The sequence below is a fragment of the Athene cunicularia genome (assembly GCF_003259725.1).
Source record: "Athene cunicularia isolate RWA chromosome 6 unlocalized genomic scaffold, athCun1 chr6_part1, whole genome shotgun sequence".
NCBI lineage: Eukaryota > Metazoa > Chordata > Aves > Strigiformes > Strigidae > Athene > Athene cunicularia.
Window position 1 is genome coordinate 18,190,988 of NW_020799105.1, and position 19,883 is coordinate 18,210,870.

Consider the following 19,883-nt stretch of genomic DNA (forward strand, 5'->3'; position numbering starts at 1 on the left):
GTCAATGCAGTTAGTTGAAGATATCTTTCTGCAGTATTCTTGTCCCAGAAAGCATATTGAAAATCTTTCCTGGAATACTCTGAGGATATCTGTTACATATGGCTGTTGGCAAGAAAGATACCTCTAAAATCTGTATGTGAGAAAGTGCACCCTGCAGGGAGTAAACAGTATGATTTTAATTTCTTTATTTTTCAACACCTTCCTGCACTTGAAGCCAGATATTCTGGGTTGTCTCTTAAGGTACTCATCTCTTTGGGGATGGCATTGTTAATCTTTGTTCCTCTGTGCCCTGTTCAATACCACTCTTGTAAAAGCCTGCTCTGGCTTATAGAATGCAGTAATTGGAGTTTGTCAAACATGATGATTTTGTAGGGAAATTTGGGGGGAAAATTGCTTTTTTGATTTCTAAAACTTTCCAGGAAAATATTTCAAGGTTAAACCATGTTTTCACTTCAGGGTTTGGTTTTTTTTTAAGCAAAAACTTTTACCATTTTCACATTATAGAAAAGTAATTTTTCCCTATAAACACTCTTCAAAAGTGACTTCTCTTGAGCCAGCTCAGACAGTAACAACCTTGTCAAAACTAGCAGCTACGGGAGCAAGTAGCAACTTCAATATGTTTCTGCAGAAAACCTGATACTTCATCCTAACATTCTGTCTAAAATTAATGTGAATAATTGATGCTTTTATAAGTATTTTCTTCCATTTGCTTCTGTGATTTCTGATAACATGTACACTTGTGTGTGTAGGTGTCCGTCTTTCAGCTCGTATATTTAAGGCCATCTCTCTTGTGCTGTTGTTATGAATCTTGGAGGCGCTAGATTTTCAAGACCCTTAATCTTTTATGCAGTGTGTTTAAAATCAGTCTTTAAGCCCAAAGCTGTTCATGCAGGACAGGCAGAGCTACGTTCTGTAGCTTTGATTCTTAGGAAACAAAGTTTTGTTAAAGGATTTCCTAGAAATTACTGTATCGCACTTTAGAAACATGTCCCTTGTTAGAAGCAGAAATTATTTTACTGAGGCATAGAGGAAGGCTGGAATATATCCAATCTTTACTTGACTTACTCTTCCAAATAGGCTTCTTACTCATTGCCTGACTCCCCTGCCATATAGATTCAGTGCAGCAAATGAGGTGTTTCAGAGTTCCAAAGTACACATCTGTGTAACAGAAACTGAATTAATTATCTTTCTGCATATTTTTTCACGCAGGATATTTGCCCTGACTCATATAGTTGTTTTGTCAGATGTTATTCATTATTTTGGGATCAAATTCTGCTCTGCAGACTCTCTGCTCATACGCAAATTAAAAGAATCTAAATAACTGAAAAGTACCTCCAAAAGCAGATCTTAATATTTCTTCCTTAAGTTGGTATGAAGTGTTGAACATGAGAAAGGAAAAGGCACTACCTACATCCCAACAGAGGTCAGGCTAGCATTATAATTATATAGGGCTTTGAGAAGTATTTGCCTTTGCTTTCTGAAAGCATAAAGTGCTCTAGCAGAAAAATTGTGTTTATTTTCTTTGGATCAGGATTTTGTTAAAGCTGTTCAACACCCGAATGGTTACTGTTGATTTGCACATGCCTAATTAAACAATTAGAGCTTCTGGAAAATATACTTGAGATATATTTTTTTTAAAAAGTGAAAATAAAAGCACTCTTGGTGCTGACAACTGTGAATATTTTTTTTTTTCTTCTAAACAGCTAAGGCCTTTATGAATTAAACTGCCTTACTGTTTGTCCATGAGGTGTGAACAGCCCATTCTGAACTTTGCAGGTAGCCTTCAAGATCAGAGTTCTAGGTGATATGTCTCCTATATCACACTATCATTTCTATATTTCAGTTATAGAGCTTTTGTTACAAACGTTATTTCATGGAAATGACTGTTGCCAGTACCTGTCAGTGTAGTTCTTTGTGTCACTGCCAAAATGCTAGCACGGCTAACCTAGTTTCTTGGAAATCGGTCTCAGTTGAGCAGGTCCTGCTCTTCTCTCTGGCTTACATCATTCTGAATCTGCCTGGAAGCCAGTTACTCATCCACCTTTCCTCACTTAATTACTGCAAGTTATTAAAAAATGTGATGTCAAAGGTTTCTGCTTACTAGTATTCCACATTTCTCTGCATATTTCATAAATACTTTGCTGGATCTGACAGCCTATCAGTCAGTGATATGATATATAACATATCAATGATATATCACCCTGACTCTACAGAATGTGTTACGAGGTTGAGTAAAATCTAGAGCTGTCAGTTGTCTCTGCTTTTTTAAAAATTTATTACAGTTTGCAATATAATAGGAGTTTCAAATGAGGGATAAAAGTTAAATGAAAGAGAGTAAAATTAACATAACAAAATTGGATCACAATGTGTTCTGTTAATCCTCATCATTTAATTTTCATTTCATCTTGTAAAAGTCTCAGTTGTCACTTTCTGGATTTTGATCACCTCTTCAAGGAAGAACATTAAACTCATTTGCTTCCTTACATGTTATATGGTTTCCTTCTTAGCATGCTGAGGGATTTTTAGGTCAGTTAAGCACTTCCACTTTATTTGAAACAATATTTTCACATTAGTGTGACCTGTTGTTCTTTCAGCAGCAGATCTGTTAGAACAGTCTTGTCCCTTGTATAGCTAGGTGGACACAATCCCTTACATGCTAAACCCACGCTCTTCCTTCAGTAGCATATACATACAATACAGAAAAATTAACCCATTTTAATTTTCCTCATATATTTGGAGGCTGAATATTCTAAATTATATGGGATATTATGTGTCCTCTTATCTTCATTCATGCAGACACATGTAGCTGCACCCATACCCTTCTTTGCATACCTTAATTTCTCTTACTATTAGCTGTGGATCTTCAATAAAAAACCTGAAATAATATGAAAGCTGATGGACATTTTCTCTGTACAGTTGAATGAGGTTTCTGTGTCTTCATTAGTCATCATTGCACAGTAATGATAAAAAAGTTTCACTTGTGCACCCATAGTCTTGAAAAAGCCTTTCTGCATGAGCTACCTTCTTGGCTTAGCTTTTGGCTAGTTAGAGTCTTTCATGAGAGGCAGGACTAAGCATTTCAATTTCTTGTCTTAACATTCCTCTCTGAAATCCTGGTCTTTCCAAATCCAAAAGGAAGTCATTAGGTATTTACTGTTAATTATAATGTAGTCATCATTCACCTCTGGAGAAAAGAAGTTAGAATTTTATTTTTTTTTAATTTATTCTAGGTATATTCTATGATAGTGCTGTTTATAGGATGAACAAAATTCAAGTATTTGTTCTCCTAACAGCTGCTGCAATGCAGATTCCTTCCTCCTTTCAAAGTTTAATTGCATCAAATATGCTCACAATGACTTCTATTCTCATTGTAGTAGTGCTATTTACATCAAGGAATTAAAGCCTCTGTCTTTCATGGTCTTATCAATAGGTGAGGAGGGGAGCAAGAAGATACATCAAGGAATTTCTCTGCTGAATGGGAATGCTGCTTTTTGGCTGTTTTACACGTTAGAGAGGGGAATCACCAAGCACCACGCAAAAGATCAGAAAATGTAATTTCTACAAAGTGGTTTTATATACATAAATCTTCTGAAAGACGGATACCTTTGGGATATCGTAGGCCGTAGACTTCTGTGTAATCCATTACCCATGCTGATATAAACCTTTGATTTGTGGGTTTAAACCTGAGGCTGAGTAACCTCATAAATATGCTAATCCACAGTAATCAAGAAAAGTGCTATTGCAAATACAAAATTTTTATTCCACAGTTCCAACAGCTTTATAGCATGCTCTACATTTATAACAATAAACTTCGGGAAATTACTCTCTTCATGTTTAAGAAAATGCTTTGCCCTTTTCTTGGCATCTCACCAATGAATCTTACATACATTATTTTGAATGGCATGATCTTTATGCAAAATTCAGTGCATGTTTTGCCTTTTCTAACCAGTATTTGATTTCTAAAATGAACAAAACATTGCATAAATTTTAAAAATTCAGCTTTTTGTAGCCCTATAAAAGTTTTATTATCATTTTTATTAGTCTGGAGACCAACCAGTGGGTTAACTAGTAGATTGTCTGGCAAAACCAGCTCTACTGTATATTTAAGAAGAAAAAGACTAAGTAGATATTGAAAAAACTTACCCTTTTAGCTGCACCTTGTCGATATCCGTTATATGTATTTCCACACCTACACATAAGCATGAACTTTAAATGCCGTAGTCGTCATATCAGGTTCTAGAGTGATTCAAATAGTATAGTTTGGTGTGTGTGTTTGTTTAGGAAAAGTGAAAAATATCTTCATGCAGGAAAGAAAATAGGACATTTTTCGTGTTTATAAACCTCTGAATATGAGAATTCTGCTTTTCTTTGGGGGGTGCAATTTCTGTGTGCTAAAAAATCCTCACTGGATGCTGTATATAAAACCAGTTGTATTTAAAAATCAGTTATTCTGCAAGAATTAAACAACAGTTTTCTTCAGCTGATATTTCAGTTCCCAGATACTGCAATACAAACATTTACTTAGCTTGTTTTGAGTAGTCCCATTTCTAATCCGCATCTAAAGAAAATTGAGTTACTTTAAAAAATGAGGAAAAAATAATCAATCAGTTCTGAAACAATTTATTCCTTAGTTAGTGTGAAATACCTGTCAAAATTTATTATTTTCTAGTTTCTCTAATCAGTACTTATGGTTTTGTATTGTGTGCCTGAAGGATTGAAATCTAAACACCGGTAATTTGAGCAATATAGTGTTTTTTTCATGGTGTTAGGATTGTGTTTGCCAGATTAACTGTATAATATAGATGTATCTCCTCGCATAGGTTTCTGTGTCCATTTCTTGGTGAGCTGACACTCGCACAAACTACTTCACTCTTCGCAAAATAAGATTGTATTTTTGTTTTAGATTTAAATATGACATTTTGAAGAAACAAGACTGCTGTTAGCATCTTTAAAAACAGAAAATACTCCAATACATATTCACTTTGAATTCTTTCACACATTTTAACTTCAGTCTCAGATACTCTTTAAATACATTTGGTGTGGTACAGTACCACAGTTTAGATTTCTATACACAGTATAGAAGTATATGTTGCTTCTGAACTCCAGTCTACTTATTTCACAGTAAAATCAAAATCTGGTCATTAAAGATGAAAAGCCAGAATCAGATGCTGTGTAACCACTCATAAGGGAGTTCCCTGCCCCTGAAAAGCTTCTCTTGTTTTCTAATTTGATCTGATCACTTTTGAATTTTATTTTGTTTGATAGTCCACAACAGTAAATGAGTTACATATTGATAAAAAATAAAAGGTCAATTATGCTAAGTGATCTGGATAGATTTGTAAATTAATTTGAAGAGTATGCATTTTAGAAAAGCCAAGTACAAGGTTATTAACTGCCTATAAGTTTAAATAAGTATAACATCTTGACACTTGTGTCTCGTCCTTCCGCAACACCAGGACCCCTTGCTTGTATCAAAAGAGCAGGATATACAGACCTAACAGAGTTAAGATGTCTACAGCCTTGTCCCCAAACTGTTGATTTTCTCCTGTAGGCTGTAAGCAGCAATTGGGGGTTTAATGTTACCATATTCCCAGCAGAGGTGCATCCTAATAGACATGGGAATGACCACCTAAATGTACCGGTTTATGAAACATTTTGTGTTCTACAGAATTGTTTCCCCTTTTATTTGCATGCGCTTTCCACAGGTTGCTTCTGCCCAGTCTGTGAGCATTTTCATTAAAAAAAAAAAAAAAAAAAAAAAAAAAAAAAAAAAAAAAAAAGTAGAAGATTTGCTTCAGTGCTTATTTTTGTGGATTGTGCAAACTAAGGAGCATGGCAGCCTATTCTTCCATTGCAGAAGTCTGGGTTCACGTGTGCTGTATGGCAGGCTGGTGGTGGGTGCACACGATGTGGCAGAAGGATTCCCTGAGTCAAAGGTCAGTGAATAGGTGGTTTCAGGTTGGCGTGTCAAGTGCAGGTGAAGTGCTTTAGTGCAAGTCAGGCAATACAGATATTTGCCTTAGCCACCCTAACAAACTTTTGCCCAGTTTAAGAAGATACAGCTTGGTGGCTCTTCTAGCTGAGCCTGCAGTGCTCTGTCTGAGGTTCACTAGAGAGACCTGAGATCTTACTGACTAATGTGTTCTAGAACTTTGTATTGCTTGAATTTCAGGTTTTTGGGTTTTTTTTGTTTTTTTTTTTCCTCTTGTGGGGAAAGACTTTTGAGCCACCCTCTGCACCTTACGATAACTTCTGTGAAGTGACCCTTTCACCTCAGTGAAATGTGCTCAGATTCATCAGAGAACTTTTAAAGATGCCCTGACACAGTAGCACTGCCTCTGATTCTGACTTCATCACCCAGGAAATTTTTCATTTAACAATATATGCGGATTCTATAAAATATATATTTCAAATAGCCATCCCATTGCATCAATAATTACAGAAATCTGACTTAAAAATTAGCTGTTTAATGGTAGTGGCTAGGCATTTTCCTGGATATAAGAACCCTGAAAGAAATCCAGATTGCTTCATCAACTTAACCACAGTTTGACAGAGTAACATGATAGTAGTGTGCCAGCACCAGCAGGTTTAAACTTGCACCACTAATTCCATTTTGACATTGATGAAAACATCATATGGGTCTTTTGCATTTGAGGAGGTATCTTTTAGACTCTCTTCTGGGAAGAGATAGCACTTTAGTTGTGCTATGTTAAATGAGAGTCATGTTACTATTTTTGTAATGCAATATTTTTTTTTATTGAGCCATTTTTCCTCAAAAATATACAGCACTTTGAGGAGTGAAATTAATCTGTGCGGGCAACTGGTTTGTGTGGAATCATAAACAATGTATAAAGTTGGAGATTTCTTATGTTTATTTTTTGAATAAATATAATTTACCATTTTGACTTATTATGGTGTCCTAGAGCCACAGTAGTCCACCAGTTGAATGGGATTGTCTGTTATGGGCAAGGATTCCTGATGTTTTGCAAGCCCATCGATCATGCTAGACTAGATGAGAATGAAGGTATTTCTGTGTAGCACCCAGGTAGTTTCTCACACTCTTCAGATGCAGTATCACCAGCCTGTGCTTGAGCTAATTTAGGTTTGACAGGAAAAAATATAGTTTGATGAGCAAATCCATATCATCATGCAATGCTTCTCTTTGTAGTAGAATTTAGTCATTCAACTATGCCTGACAAATTCCCTGACTCCATTCCCTTCACTTCTATATTTAATTTTCCTGCCTGTCCATTTAATCTAGCCAAGCTTTTAAAAAACAGAGTTTTGGAAGATGATGTCTGTCTAGAAATCTGCTGTTTCACACTCCGTTTGTAGAAGAACTCAGTCCAGCAAAGATTTATGTCTAAAATAGCTTTCTGGTACTATAGGTCTTTGCATCAATTACTTTCCAGCTTTTTTAAAATTTAATTTCGAAACACGTCATTTGTCTTCTGTTTTGGCCTTTTAATTTTCTTTCATTCTCTCATCGACTTTAATAATATTTCATTTGTTAATAATGTCTGTATTCATCATTATGAAGATTTTTGCATACTGACTTAAACTGTAAATTAGATAACAGTTCCTCTCTCTTTCACTTCTTGTAGTTTATTAGCTGAGGGTTTCTCCTCTGTGTGGTATACATTTGTTTATATGTGCCCATACACACAAAATTAAGTAAAGCAGTAAAATCGTGTCTGCATATTGAATTTAATAGGCAAAGTACAAGGTAGGAAAAATTTCAGCTCTAAAAACCTTCTGTAAGAACTTCACTCATCTCACTTGAATACAAACCTAGATTGTCTTTCAGCCTCTCATGACTCTGAACAGTGGAAATAATATCCTGAAATTATTATGTTGTTCGAGAAAGAGAGGGCTGGGTAGTTGGATAATCTAGTGCATGACATCATGAGAGACGGGACTTCAGCATGCAGTGATAATCTCTGGAAGCTGTTTATCAAATCCTGATGTGAAGGCTGTGATTCTGAATCTGATTTTCTTGAAGTTATCTTTCATTTTCTCTTTATGTTATCAGTGTGAAAGTTTTGCTCTCACTAATTCTCATCATCTGGGGGGACTGTTTGTCAACATTAGACTAAATTCTTTACTGGCATCAACACAGTAGAAAGCAGTAGGATTCTGCCAGCAGGCACTTAGCTCCATATTGCTTCTCTGATAATTTCATCCTAGCAAGAAGAAATATTTATTTTTCCTATTTTAGCATTATGTTATTCTGCAAAAATGCCCAATCATTACTTAGAAACTATGGGAGAAATTTATCTCACCTAACATTATTTATATTCTATGTTTCACAGGAGATCTATAGTCTAAACTAATCATAGGCTCAGTGTTGTTAGCAGAAATGGCAGCTCCATAGGGTAATTCATTCCATGTTATGAGTCCCACATCTATTTTAGAGTCACTCACCTATGAAGTGCCTTCCTATCTCTGCTGATTTTTATAAACTAGCTGACTAATTTTGACTATATTCACACATTTGACTAGATTTCACATGTTCCACATGGCAAAATTCAGATAAATCTTCTTTAAAATTTCAATTTTTAGGAAAACAGAATAAATGTTTGGCATTTTTAGCCTCCATGTGAAAGTCTTTAATGTTTCTCTAATTTAGACAGAAAACATTTAGAGGATTCATATCAGGAAATTTGTCCTTGTCTTACCTTGCTCTCATGAAATTTTTCTTTTCTAGACAAAAAGAAAATATATTTTATGCTTTGTCAAATATTTATATTGGGAAAATGACCTACCGTCTACCTTTCACTTGTGCAGGTCACTTTTCATATTCAAAGTGCAATGTGAAAGAAAAATCATTATCATTTTTCACACTTTCTGTAAAAACACACACATATTTAAGCAAAAAGAGTGACTGATCTTCTGTTATATAATTACTGACTATTCAGTAATCACGTATTTACTGAGTTTAAAGATATCTATAGTGTTTTTCTTCCACTCAATCATTATATAGGCCATAAAAATGTCTTTAAAATAATTTATACTTGGGTCTCTGCAGTCATGCTTCTGTACACTATATATCTAAACTTCACTCCGTACAACAAATAATAAATTGGAAAATTATTGTGTATCTAAATTTTACATCCTGGTTCCACGTTATCACAGTATTTGATTGTTCCCATTTTCCTGATAAAAATGTTATACCCAAAAATGTGCCCTTCTACACAAATATTTCCTCATCTGTCTTCTATTTGTTGTCTAAAGTTGCCTCAGTCAAAAAAGGTTCCTCAAAAAAGTGTATAAGAGGATGGACAAGAAAACATGTTAGTCTTTATGTTCAGTCAATATCCATTTCTTCTGCTTCAGCACATGCATACTACTAGTGTGGGAGTGTATAATAGTTTTATCCAAGAAGAAATTACAGTTTTGATGGTACTGAAGGAAGTAATAATTCTACATAATCAACACAGTCCTGGCAGTTCAGTTTGGGTTATGTCTGACCTTGCTGTAATATGTTTCCAGGTTTAATAATTAGACCATCTACTAAAGTTTTACCATGTATTTAGTTTAGTTTCTCTTAATATTTGTTCATTCTTAATTTATTAACAGTGGAAGATGAAAGAATTGTATTAATGGAAGTATTTGTTCATTGTCTGAGAGCCTGAGCAGGTAGAAGTTTACATTAGCGGATAATGTCATGAAATGGAGCAAAGATTAAAATTGCTTTTTGTGTACATTATTTGAATATATCAACCATCTCATGGATTAGGTTCATGTTTACTGCAAATGTGAAATTTTGATTTAGTGCACTACTATTGTGTCTAATTTTCCCTTTCTTTTCCCTTTTGCTAGATTAGTTTAGTTAGAATTAGAGACAGCTTCTCAACACCTATATTTTTCAAACTAAAACACTAAATTCTGAGGCCAGACTATTTCCATATGAAAGATATCCCTAAGTTAGACTTTCAAAATGGTCTCATTTTTGTTGTGGAACAGATCTTGACCTATTGTTCTGTAGGGCTGTATTATTGCTGCTTGTGATAGTCAAGGTGAATGTGAAATGAAGTATCTAGAGCAGTGGAAAAAAAAAAAATCTGTTCCTGCAGGCATTAACTTTGGAAGGTTGGAAAAATCCCTGTGTTCAAAAGTTATTCTTATTTCAGCAGACCTATTCCATCCATCATTGTTCAATGTAAAGTGTATTTCTTACATCATACATGTAACTAAACCATCAAAAAAAGAAGAAATACCATACATTGAAATATTGGCTGCAATGCATCCATGTATGCAATACTCTGGCATATTCTGCTGGATATCTGAATTTTGAATCCTCACTTGCTGTAAAAGATTTGTCAGCAGTCACAATGCCTTTTCTTCCAATTGGGTCACATGATGTAAAGATCTTAAGCGCTTTCTTAGGGTTTTATTTTTGTTTGTTTGTTTTAAAAAACCTTACATTTTTTCAAAGACTTGAATGTGGCAGAGAAAAAAAAAAAAAAGGCTGATCAGTAATGCTTGTTGGAGCAATCACTGCAGCTCATTTATGAGCTATCAGCTTTTTCTTCTAACTTTGTATCTCTTAAGACTGTGGTCTGGAACATATATATGACACATTTTGCTTTGGAATCTTCCTTCTGTCTTTGAGTTTTTATGACTGGATTTCAGAATGTATCTACATTTATTCAGTATATTGGTATTACTTTGATCTAATGGAATACAAAAGTAATGCACTATAAGATCGTTATTATTTTAAAAAAATATTTTAGTTCATCTAGATGAGAATCTAATCAGAAATATTGATAGAAAAAACACTTCTGATAACACTGTTCTTTGAGTTCAAATGGCAAGGTGGGTTTTGTAGATAGAAGTTTGCATCTTTTACTAAGCCAGCTGAATACCTGAAAAAGTTAGACAAGCTTTCAGACACACAAGTCCTTCTTCATGTCTGATACAGAAGCATCAGACTTCAAAGCTAAATCCAAGTTGAAAGCAATTGCTCAGAGTTTAATTATAGAGCATTTTTCATAAAACAGTCACTACAGTTCTTTTGCCTAGGTCCTGCTCCTCACAACTACTTTACAAGATGAACATTGAGTCTAGGATACAAAAAGCCTTGGCTTTAGCAGACGCATCAGTTTTATGTCACATTATAGTTTCCTCAGACATGTTTATCTCTTTGTGTTTCGCAGGTTATAAACTATCCATCTCTCCTTTTTGTTGCAACTTGCCTGCCTTATCAACTCTTCTTCCTCCCTCACTTATCTCCTCTACCCCACAAAAGAAAACCACACAAGATATAACATATGATCTAATCTACTAAAATGAGCACTCTTCCCAACTTCTGTTTTTGTTTGAAGTCCTCTGTTCTGCGCATCAAAAAGAGCTTGCATGCTCAAGAACTAGACTCATTTTAATATTGGGGGGGGAAAAAAATAGATGCATACAACTCTTTTATGTTATCATAGATCCTCGTAGCTGGACAAAATTCCAAACTACCCCACAAAAATTAATCTTTTTTCACATTGCTCAAAGTAGAGATCCTCTAATTACTGGACAGCTTTCTTTCTTGATGGAGGTGTCTCACAATTATTATTTTTTTTAATGCACAAATCTAATGGAAACTCAAACAACTTCTAGGTTTTTCTGTGAACCAAGTATTGAGATTAGACTTGGTCTTACTGGAGTACAAAGCTAGGAGTTTCTAAGTCCTGTAGTGTTTTTATTTCAGCAAATTCACCATAGCTTCATAATCTAATAATCATCTGTTAGTAGTTTTTTAGCAACAAATGACAAAACTTTACGTCAGCTATAAATCAAAAGGCCTTGGTTGCATTCAAGGAATATTCCAATACTGTAACCAACTTGATTAACCTTACATTTTCTAATTATTTTGTTTTTCTTTGCTGTCAATGGCAGAGTATTTTAGAAAAATAAACATCCTTTTTTTTTTTTTTAGGTTTCTGAAAAAACTGTCATTATTTATGTTGCAAAACAACAATTTATCTGTAACAGTCTTGGATCATAAAGTCACTGAAAGCTTTTAACTCAAGCCAAATAGGGAAAAGCACTTCAACCATTATAGTTGATGAGACATTTTCTAGTGGTTTCTATAACGGTGGGAAGACTGTTCAGTAAGATGACAGATAGCTGTCTATAAGCTTGCCTTTGAGAAGCATAGATCAAGGACAGCTACTGAAATATATCTGCATCTACAGCTATTTCTTCAGCAACCATATTGATGTCAGTCTTAAATTCTCTTTTGGAAATCTAATGCTGGTGAATGAAAGAATTAGCATCTGCAACAGAAATTTTATTTCAAATAATGTTTTATAGTACTATAAGTAATCCTACTTCCATTTTTCAGTATTAAGCTGTGTAAAGCAGAGCTGTTATTCCTCTTTCTTCAAGGGAAATAGTTTTATGCTGGAAATTCTGTGTTCACTCATAGAGGCTATCTTATGCAGTAGAAAATTATTTTCCACATGGCACTTTGTGATTCCATTCCATAAGAAATGATGCGGACAATATTTATCTTGAACTTCATTTATAAGAGAAGATAGAGATACTATTTGTGGGATCCATAGGCTGATCAGACATTTTGGTGAAACTGAGTGCTACTTAGGCATGACTCAAATTAACAAGAGAGATATTCATCTCCAGTATCTTTAAGTCCAAAGCGAAAATCTAGGGTTGAAAGAATTTTCCTTGTCATGTCCCTTGTCTATGTAGACACAAGAAAAAACCCAATACGTTCATATCTAGAGGAAAGCCCTATGGAAATAAATCTTTCTAATTGTATTATGGTTCTTTGTGTCAGTCTTAGATTAACAAAATTTACTTGCTTCTTTGTGATCTACTTACATTTAAAATATGTATCCTTTTTGTTAATATTCTTGGTTGAAATTAGTCTAAGAGGCATGGTACTGTTTCTTCAGAAAATACTGTAGTTCATCTTTTAAACATGAACTCTAATCATTAAAATACACCGTTTGATTAGAATCTGAAATTACTTGTGGGATGGAATTTATTATTATTTTTTTTGTAAATCTGCTTCATATTTGCTGTGTTGTTTTTGTAAAAGAGGAATAAAGGCGCTACAGTTTCTTAAAAAACATTGAGGTAAAACTTTCCTGATACGTTGTGGTCAGATTGTGTTTTTTGATTGCAGGACTTTCACTTGACTGTAGTTTTTTCTACACTGTTACTGCTAATGAATGCTGACACCTTGAATGAAAATAATTGAAGTAATGCAAAATATAAATGCTCCTTCAACAAACAGGTTTTTAACAGGTCACAAAAGGTGAACTATGTTGGAACTGGCATGGTTTTTTTTCTCTTTGTTCGTCTCTTGAAGTATGGTACTGGTAAAAAGCATTCTGGAAAAGCCAGAAGTTAATTTGAATAATAAATATTATTTGAAGGGAACCTAGCCTGCATTTAAAATAAAGATTGAATAGAGAAAGCTTTTTGTTTTTCACACATGCAGTTTATATTGGGCCAAAGAAATCTTCAGTTCTTTTTTTGGATTTTATCTTTTCTATGCAAAATAAGTTACATAGGTGTTAACAGATACTTTAACAATTTTGTCCACTCTGTAATTTCTCTTCAGTTTTTTCATACTTTTACTCCCTAATCTCTCTTCATTTTTATACAGTATTCATCATGACAGTAAACTAAGTTAAAGTTTCTTAGAATTTAAAATTTCTGCTTATATTAGACAAATAGGAAAAAACATTTGTAGATTAAACTTCAGTAGTGAGTCAGAGACTTCTTTCTCTCTTCAGCTTCTTGTCTTTTCAGTCTCCCAGGCCAGAATGTAGGTTTTTCCCTGATCCAAGCACAGTGTTCTGCTTAAGATTAGACACATTTGGATTTCTTCTCTAGAGAGGAGATAGATGACAGTACTCAAGGAGTTTAGTACACTAAATTATATTCTGATTCATTTATCAAGTATCTTTCCTGATAATTTGGTCTGAGAAATTTGAAATCTCTGCTTTCTGTGCCAAATTCCATAGCTCCTAGAAGTGTTTGCATTGATTGCAGTTGTGCATTATTAGTGAAGAGAATGGAGAAATTACATTTTAGAGGTGTGTTTGCATAATGGTGCCCTCTATACTTATTCCTGGAATGATGCAGTATCAGGCACTTTAACACCATTATAAAACTAAAGCTTATGTAATAGATTTGCCCTAAAATAAATAAATAAATAGATAGATAATTCTTGATTATCATGAGTTACCATGTCGAAAGTCCACAAGTTAGCTGTGAAAGGGAATCAGAGTAATTTTTTTATAATTACTAGTCAAGATCAGATCTTAAATGCACCAAGATCTCTAAAAACAACAATTATTGTAACAGGCTGAGAGTATAGTTAGATAAAAACTTTGTGCACTTTGAAGTCGAACATTCTGTATATCTTCAGTTCGATAATTATACACAGTGAAACACTGATCAAGACAGGGACTTAAGGATATTTGTAGATATAACTTAAATATTAAGTACAGTTCTTAATGTTAGCAAAAAGTAATTATAATAATTATAGGCTCTATTTCATGCAAGTGTGAATGTGTGTCTGTGTATATGCTGTCTTAGAGATAATTATTAAATCTTTGTGAAAAATTACAATAAAGAGTTGAACTAATACATATTCGGGTAAGGCTGTAAAAATGTAGCTGAAAAGAATATTTGTTACTTTGCCTTTAAAGTATTTTGCTTTGAAACAATTTGTTTTATTACGCAGCAGGTTTATCTGTTTTTAAAAAATTAATATATGCATTCATTTTAGTACTACATAATTAAAATATTTTAAATGTATTTTAAGCACAAGATGTTTTTTGTCATTTCTAAAACCTTGTTTCATTGTTACAATTAAAGTGGAAAATGGTGATATTTAAAACAGTTGACTGTTCATATCAATATGATTTCTTAGTATTTTGCATGTTATTCTTTATATCAAACAAGTTTTATGTGGCTATTTCTATTTACTCTGATAGAAAGACTATATTCCACTGTATTTTGACACAGGTAAAGATTTGGGGTGGGGTGCTCCCCTTATTTCATGGTAAATGCGGGTGTGCGCACACCAGACTGACATTACACTTGAAGCCAACCACCCATGCAGTCATAAAGCCCCAGCCTAAAAAGAGCTTTTGATTCTGCAAATGTTGTAATTTACTTCTGTTTTATTTGCAGATTGCCTTCTCACAGCACAATACTATCATGGATCTGGTGCAGTTCTTTGTCACCTTCTTCAGGTAAATTGCTTTTTCTGTCTTCTGACTGAAATCATGCCGATTCTTTCCCATCAAACATATATCTTAACCAGCTTTTTAATCTTAAGAAACGCCTGCAAAGAAGCCTTCAAACTGTGTTCTCTAATTTGCACCAGTGGAGGATCCAGGGCATTGCCCTGTAGCTACAGGCAACTGCTGGCATCTTTCATATATTTGGTGGTACAGTCTTCACACTTCATAAAGATTAGCTAGACGTGTACTGTATATTAGTGATTAAGGGAAACCTGCTATACTGACTTAAGCTAGTAATTTGTGTGTGTGTGAATTTTGTTGTAAACTCTCAAAGAATTATTAAAAATGATGGTTCTGTTCAATAGCTTGTTATTTTTAATAAAACACCCCAAATCACTACTACTAATACTTTCAGAAGTTAGAGATTAATTGTGAAAGGCAGGCGGAGATACATAAGATTTGGTTGTGACAGCAATGCAGGAATTGCTTCAACTGTCAAATGGACAGCTGTTCTAGGGTCTGAACAAAACTTCCCTGAAAGACTCCATAAAATTTAAGCTGTCTTATAAAATGTCACAAACTTGAATATAAACAGATGAGTTACAGTGCTTTGAAACCTTGCTGTGAAGATATTCCCCAATAACCATGCAGTATTTGCAAAATGTGAACACAACTGTGTTGATCGGACTTTCTGTATTTCTAGATCTGCTGTGCATTTATTTCACAAGTTCACTGCAAAGATTTTCTGTCTGCTTTAATCACTGGGCTCTGAGGAATGGTACCTGAAGAATCAGACCCTTAAGTGCTGTCAACAGATCAACTTCTGTTAATTTCTGTCACCTGGAAGGGGGCAGAAATGAGCAGACACTGAAGTCTTCTGTACCCAGTGCATTGGCGAATGGAGGGTGGTTGAGTAGCTGATACAAAGCACCCCGTTCTCCTCGTTCACCACAAACAGAGCAATAAAATGTGGACTGACTAAAAGTCAGCCTAGTAGTGTTCTGGGTGTTTGGTATTTGGTTATTGTTGGTTTATTTTATTTTTTTCTGGAAAGACAGCAAAAAAAGACATCTAAAAATGATGATGCTCATGCAAACTTTAAGAGGACAAACTCCTACAGAAGAAAGCGATCTATTCAAGTATGATAGAACAGAGGGACACTGTGACAAATAGTAGAGGTAGACTAAAAGCAGTTTGTTTCTGTTCTGTGCCCTGAGGCAAGCTTAGAAAAGGTGAGCTACAGACTCTTTGATGGTGAAGCCATCTCTATAGATACACTCACTGCATTAGCTCTCTTGGTGTGATCGTCTATCTGATGTGGTTTGTTCAGGGTAAACACAAACTCACCATGATCTTGATGAAAGAGGAGATCTCTCTGCCTGAACAGTAAACTAATTGGAAGCCAAGGCCAATGTAATCCCCCTTACAGAGAGAAAGGTTGTAGGATAGCTGGCAGCTATGCTACCACTGCCTTTGACTCAGCTCCAGTCTAATTGCATAACCAAGGCTTTCAGCTGGCATTCAGTTCAATAGGGGCTTGCAGCTATCTGCAGCGTAACGTTAATGATCAACCTTAGGAACCTAGTTGCAGAAATATGTAAAGGAGTCAGGAAATGCTGTGAGTAGTGCATTGCAGTAATCCAAGCAAGCCATAAAAATGAATCACAGGGCACCCTCCAAAGACACATATAAATCACACTAAGGTTAGATGGTTATGATGAGGAATAGTGTTCATCAAAATAGATTTTAAAATCTTGATGTAATTTTGTATGGTATTCTTCTACAAGTCAATTAGTATTAAGGTGCCTGTAGACAGAGGCAGGATGTCTAGGAGCTGGAGCTCTCATACTGTGTTTCTAAGAAAAAAATAGAAACAGAAAAAATTCCCAGTTTGCAAAGCAGAACTTGAGAAGAAAATGGAAAGAAGAGGAAGGGAAAAATAAAAGGAAGAAGATTGAATTGTTCTGAATGAAATGACTGCATGAAAAAAGTTATTTGATTGCACTGTGTTCCCAAGTTGATTGACTCTGCTGGGAAGATTAGCCCAGACCTATTGCTTGGCTAACTGGCACTTTCCAAGACACAAACCAGTTCCTTCTGTGTGGTTTGTTTTGTTTTGTTTTGTTTTGTTTTTTGTTTTTTTCCCAGTGTTATGCGCAGAGTCATGGAGTTTTTATAAGTGTTAGGAATCCATTAATTTTCTTATCACAGAACCAAAATAATCGTGCGTAATGTCACAGCAACACTCCCGACTTGATAACCCTGACATCAGAGCTAGCAAATGGTCAGTCCATGTGAATGAGCCAAAGAAAAAACTCTCAGGTTGTTTGTCACTGGATTAGTAGTTACAATGTGTTGTAATAAATGTAGGAAAAATACTTAGTGTGTCCTTCAAAAATCAAAACAGAAATGTAGACTGAAAAGTCTAGACACCATTAAAACTTTCAGTAGTTATTAAATTGGATGTTGTTTCTACAGGATCACTAGTCTAAACAAGCTGTAGAATGTTTCTGATAGGAAGATGTAGCAATAACTAATCTTATTTTTTTTTTCCCAATAATGGACAGTTAGTCATACCCAAGGAAGGTATCAATACATCTTCTCTAAAACGGTTAATAGTGTTCAAGCCTTTATCTGGAAATTTGGTTTGAACAGTTCATAGCCTAACAAAACTATTTTAATAAGGGTTGGTTTGTTTGCTTTTTTGTTTGTTTGTTTTGTGGTGTTTGTTTTGGTTTTTTTTTCTGGATGGGAATGTGTTATATTAAAACAGTGACAAATTATGCTAGTGACAGTAATAACCCAGGTCATGTTTGCTAGCATTATTGACACAGAAAATAATTGTGTTGAAAGACAAATTTGAATGTGCTTGATAACAAAACTTGTTTCAACCTGCTTTGATAAACATGCATTTGCATTTCTCTCATCTAGTATTATATTTTTCGTATTTCTGAGCACATGGTATAACCCTGTTCACTCTGGTGGCCTAGCCCAACCAGCAAACAGGTTTATTTGACAATAGCGTTTTTTTTTAAACAGTGATTCAAACGCATAGTTTAAAACTGTTCCTTTATAGGGTGACTGCTTCTGAGTAAAAATGAGATGCATGTTTTACTGCTTGAATCAAAAACATCAAAACAACAAGCGTTCTGAGAATTTTCCCAGTGTATCAAGATCAACTATTTAAACTATTCATTTGTAAGGAATTTTTTCAAAACTATACATAATAAAGGCCAAAAGCTATGATTAGATCTCTAGGTAATGCTTGATCCACCAAGATATTGTTGTACATCCTGGAATAGAAAAGTTATAGAAATACAAAGTCTTTTGAAAAAATAAACATAATATTACAGAAAGTATAGTGCTCCAGACCATGTTACTCATAGTGAAATAAAGAACCCCAATTTATTTATTTATTTATTTATTTATTTATTTATTTATTATTCTGGAAGGTTTCATTGTATCTACTGATTCGGTAACCTTTTCTCTAAGAGTAGAAATGCAATCAGATCTTTAAGACTAGTAGCAGATTCCTAACAGTTTTATAGAAACTGTGACATCTGTATTGCTTTAGTCAATGCTTTTGAGATCCTGCCTTGAAGACTTTTAGCTGTCACACAAATTGAGAAGTGTGTGACTTGGTTTTTTTTTTTTTTTTCCACCTGCTTTGAAGCAGTACAGATGTTATTAGAAAATTTCACAGGCAGCAAATGTGAGTGATCTTTTTTCTTAAACTGAAGAAATGAGGTCCCCACAGTTAAAGAAAGTCTCTTTCTGTATTACCCTGACCAGGAAAACACCCAATAATCTAAAACTTGGCTTTTTTTCCAAACTGTAAGTGATAAAGGAGTTCTCAGTGTTTTCAAATCTTACGTGAATATATTGTTTTAGCCGAGTAGATAGCCAGGACATTTTAGGCATTTAATAATGGATAATGAAGTATCTTTAGTTTCCAAAAACATTATTCATTTTTTCTTTAGATCATATTCTATCACGCATAAAATTTGACAGTGTTCAATATTTGTTAGCTTTTATTTATCATTTGAATAAATCCAGAACTGAGAGCCAAGAAGCTCTTGATTTCTAAACCTGCTTTTAAATAAAATTATAGTTAAGATTTATAACAGTGCTCATGCATTTCTCGGAAAAACGATTTGTTTCAAGAATCTGAATCAGGAGTTCTGGTAAGAAATGCGGTTTTGTCTCATAATCAAAAACCAGGGAAACTTAAAATCAATAGTTAAGCTATTGGTATTTTTGTGATAGTTAATGATATGCAACTGCTACTGTCATAACTATTTTTTTATAGCCTGTTTCAAATATGTAATATTAACCACTAACTAATCCGGGACTTTTTCTGAGCGTCCATCTTCTTTATGCTCTCAGAACGATTCCTGCCATTGCTTCTGGTTCGGCTCTTGGGGTGGAGCTGTCAACTGGTGGATTTTATGACTGACTGGAATGGTGCATTTTAGTCACTTTTATAACATCTCTCCTTAGTACTATTAATTAGAGAATTTCCAATTTGTAATAAGTAGAGCAGTGTTAAGAAATATGGATAGTTTAGAAGTTTGAAAATCCTTCTTATGTGTTTGCTTTTGAAATTCTATGAAAATTATGGTCATTTAGGATCAGGGGTACATTCTTTCTGATAAATCCTTCTGCGAG

General features: G+C 34.4%; 1 protein-coding gene across 8 annotated transcripts in view; it reads left to right on the forward strand.

Moving 5' to 3' along the window:
• ATRNL1 (attractin like 1) overlaps positions 1-19,883 on the forward strand; it is a 518,966-nt gene that overhangs the window by 250,959 nt on the left and 248,124 nt on the right. For all 8 annotated transcript variants that reach the window (XM_026851052.1, XM_026851053.1, XM_026851055.1 and 5 more), the window contains exon 25: positions 15,163-15,224. In XM_026851052.1, coding sequence (XP_026706853.1) covers positions 15,163-15,224 — 62 coding nt within the window. The remainder of the gene's footprint in view (positions 1-15,162; positions 15,225-19,883) is intronic.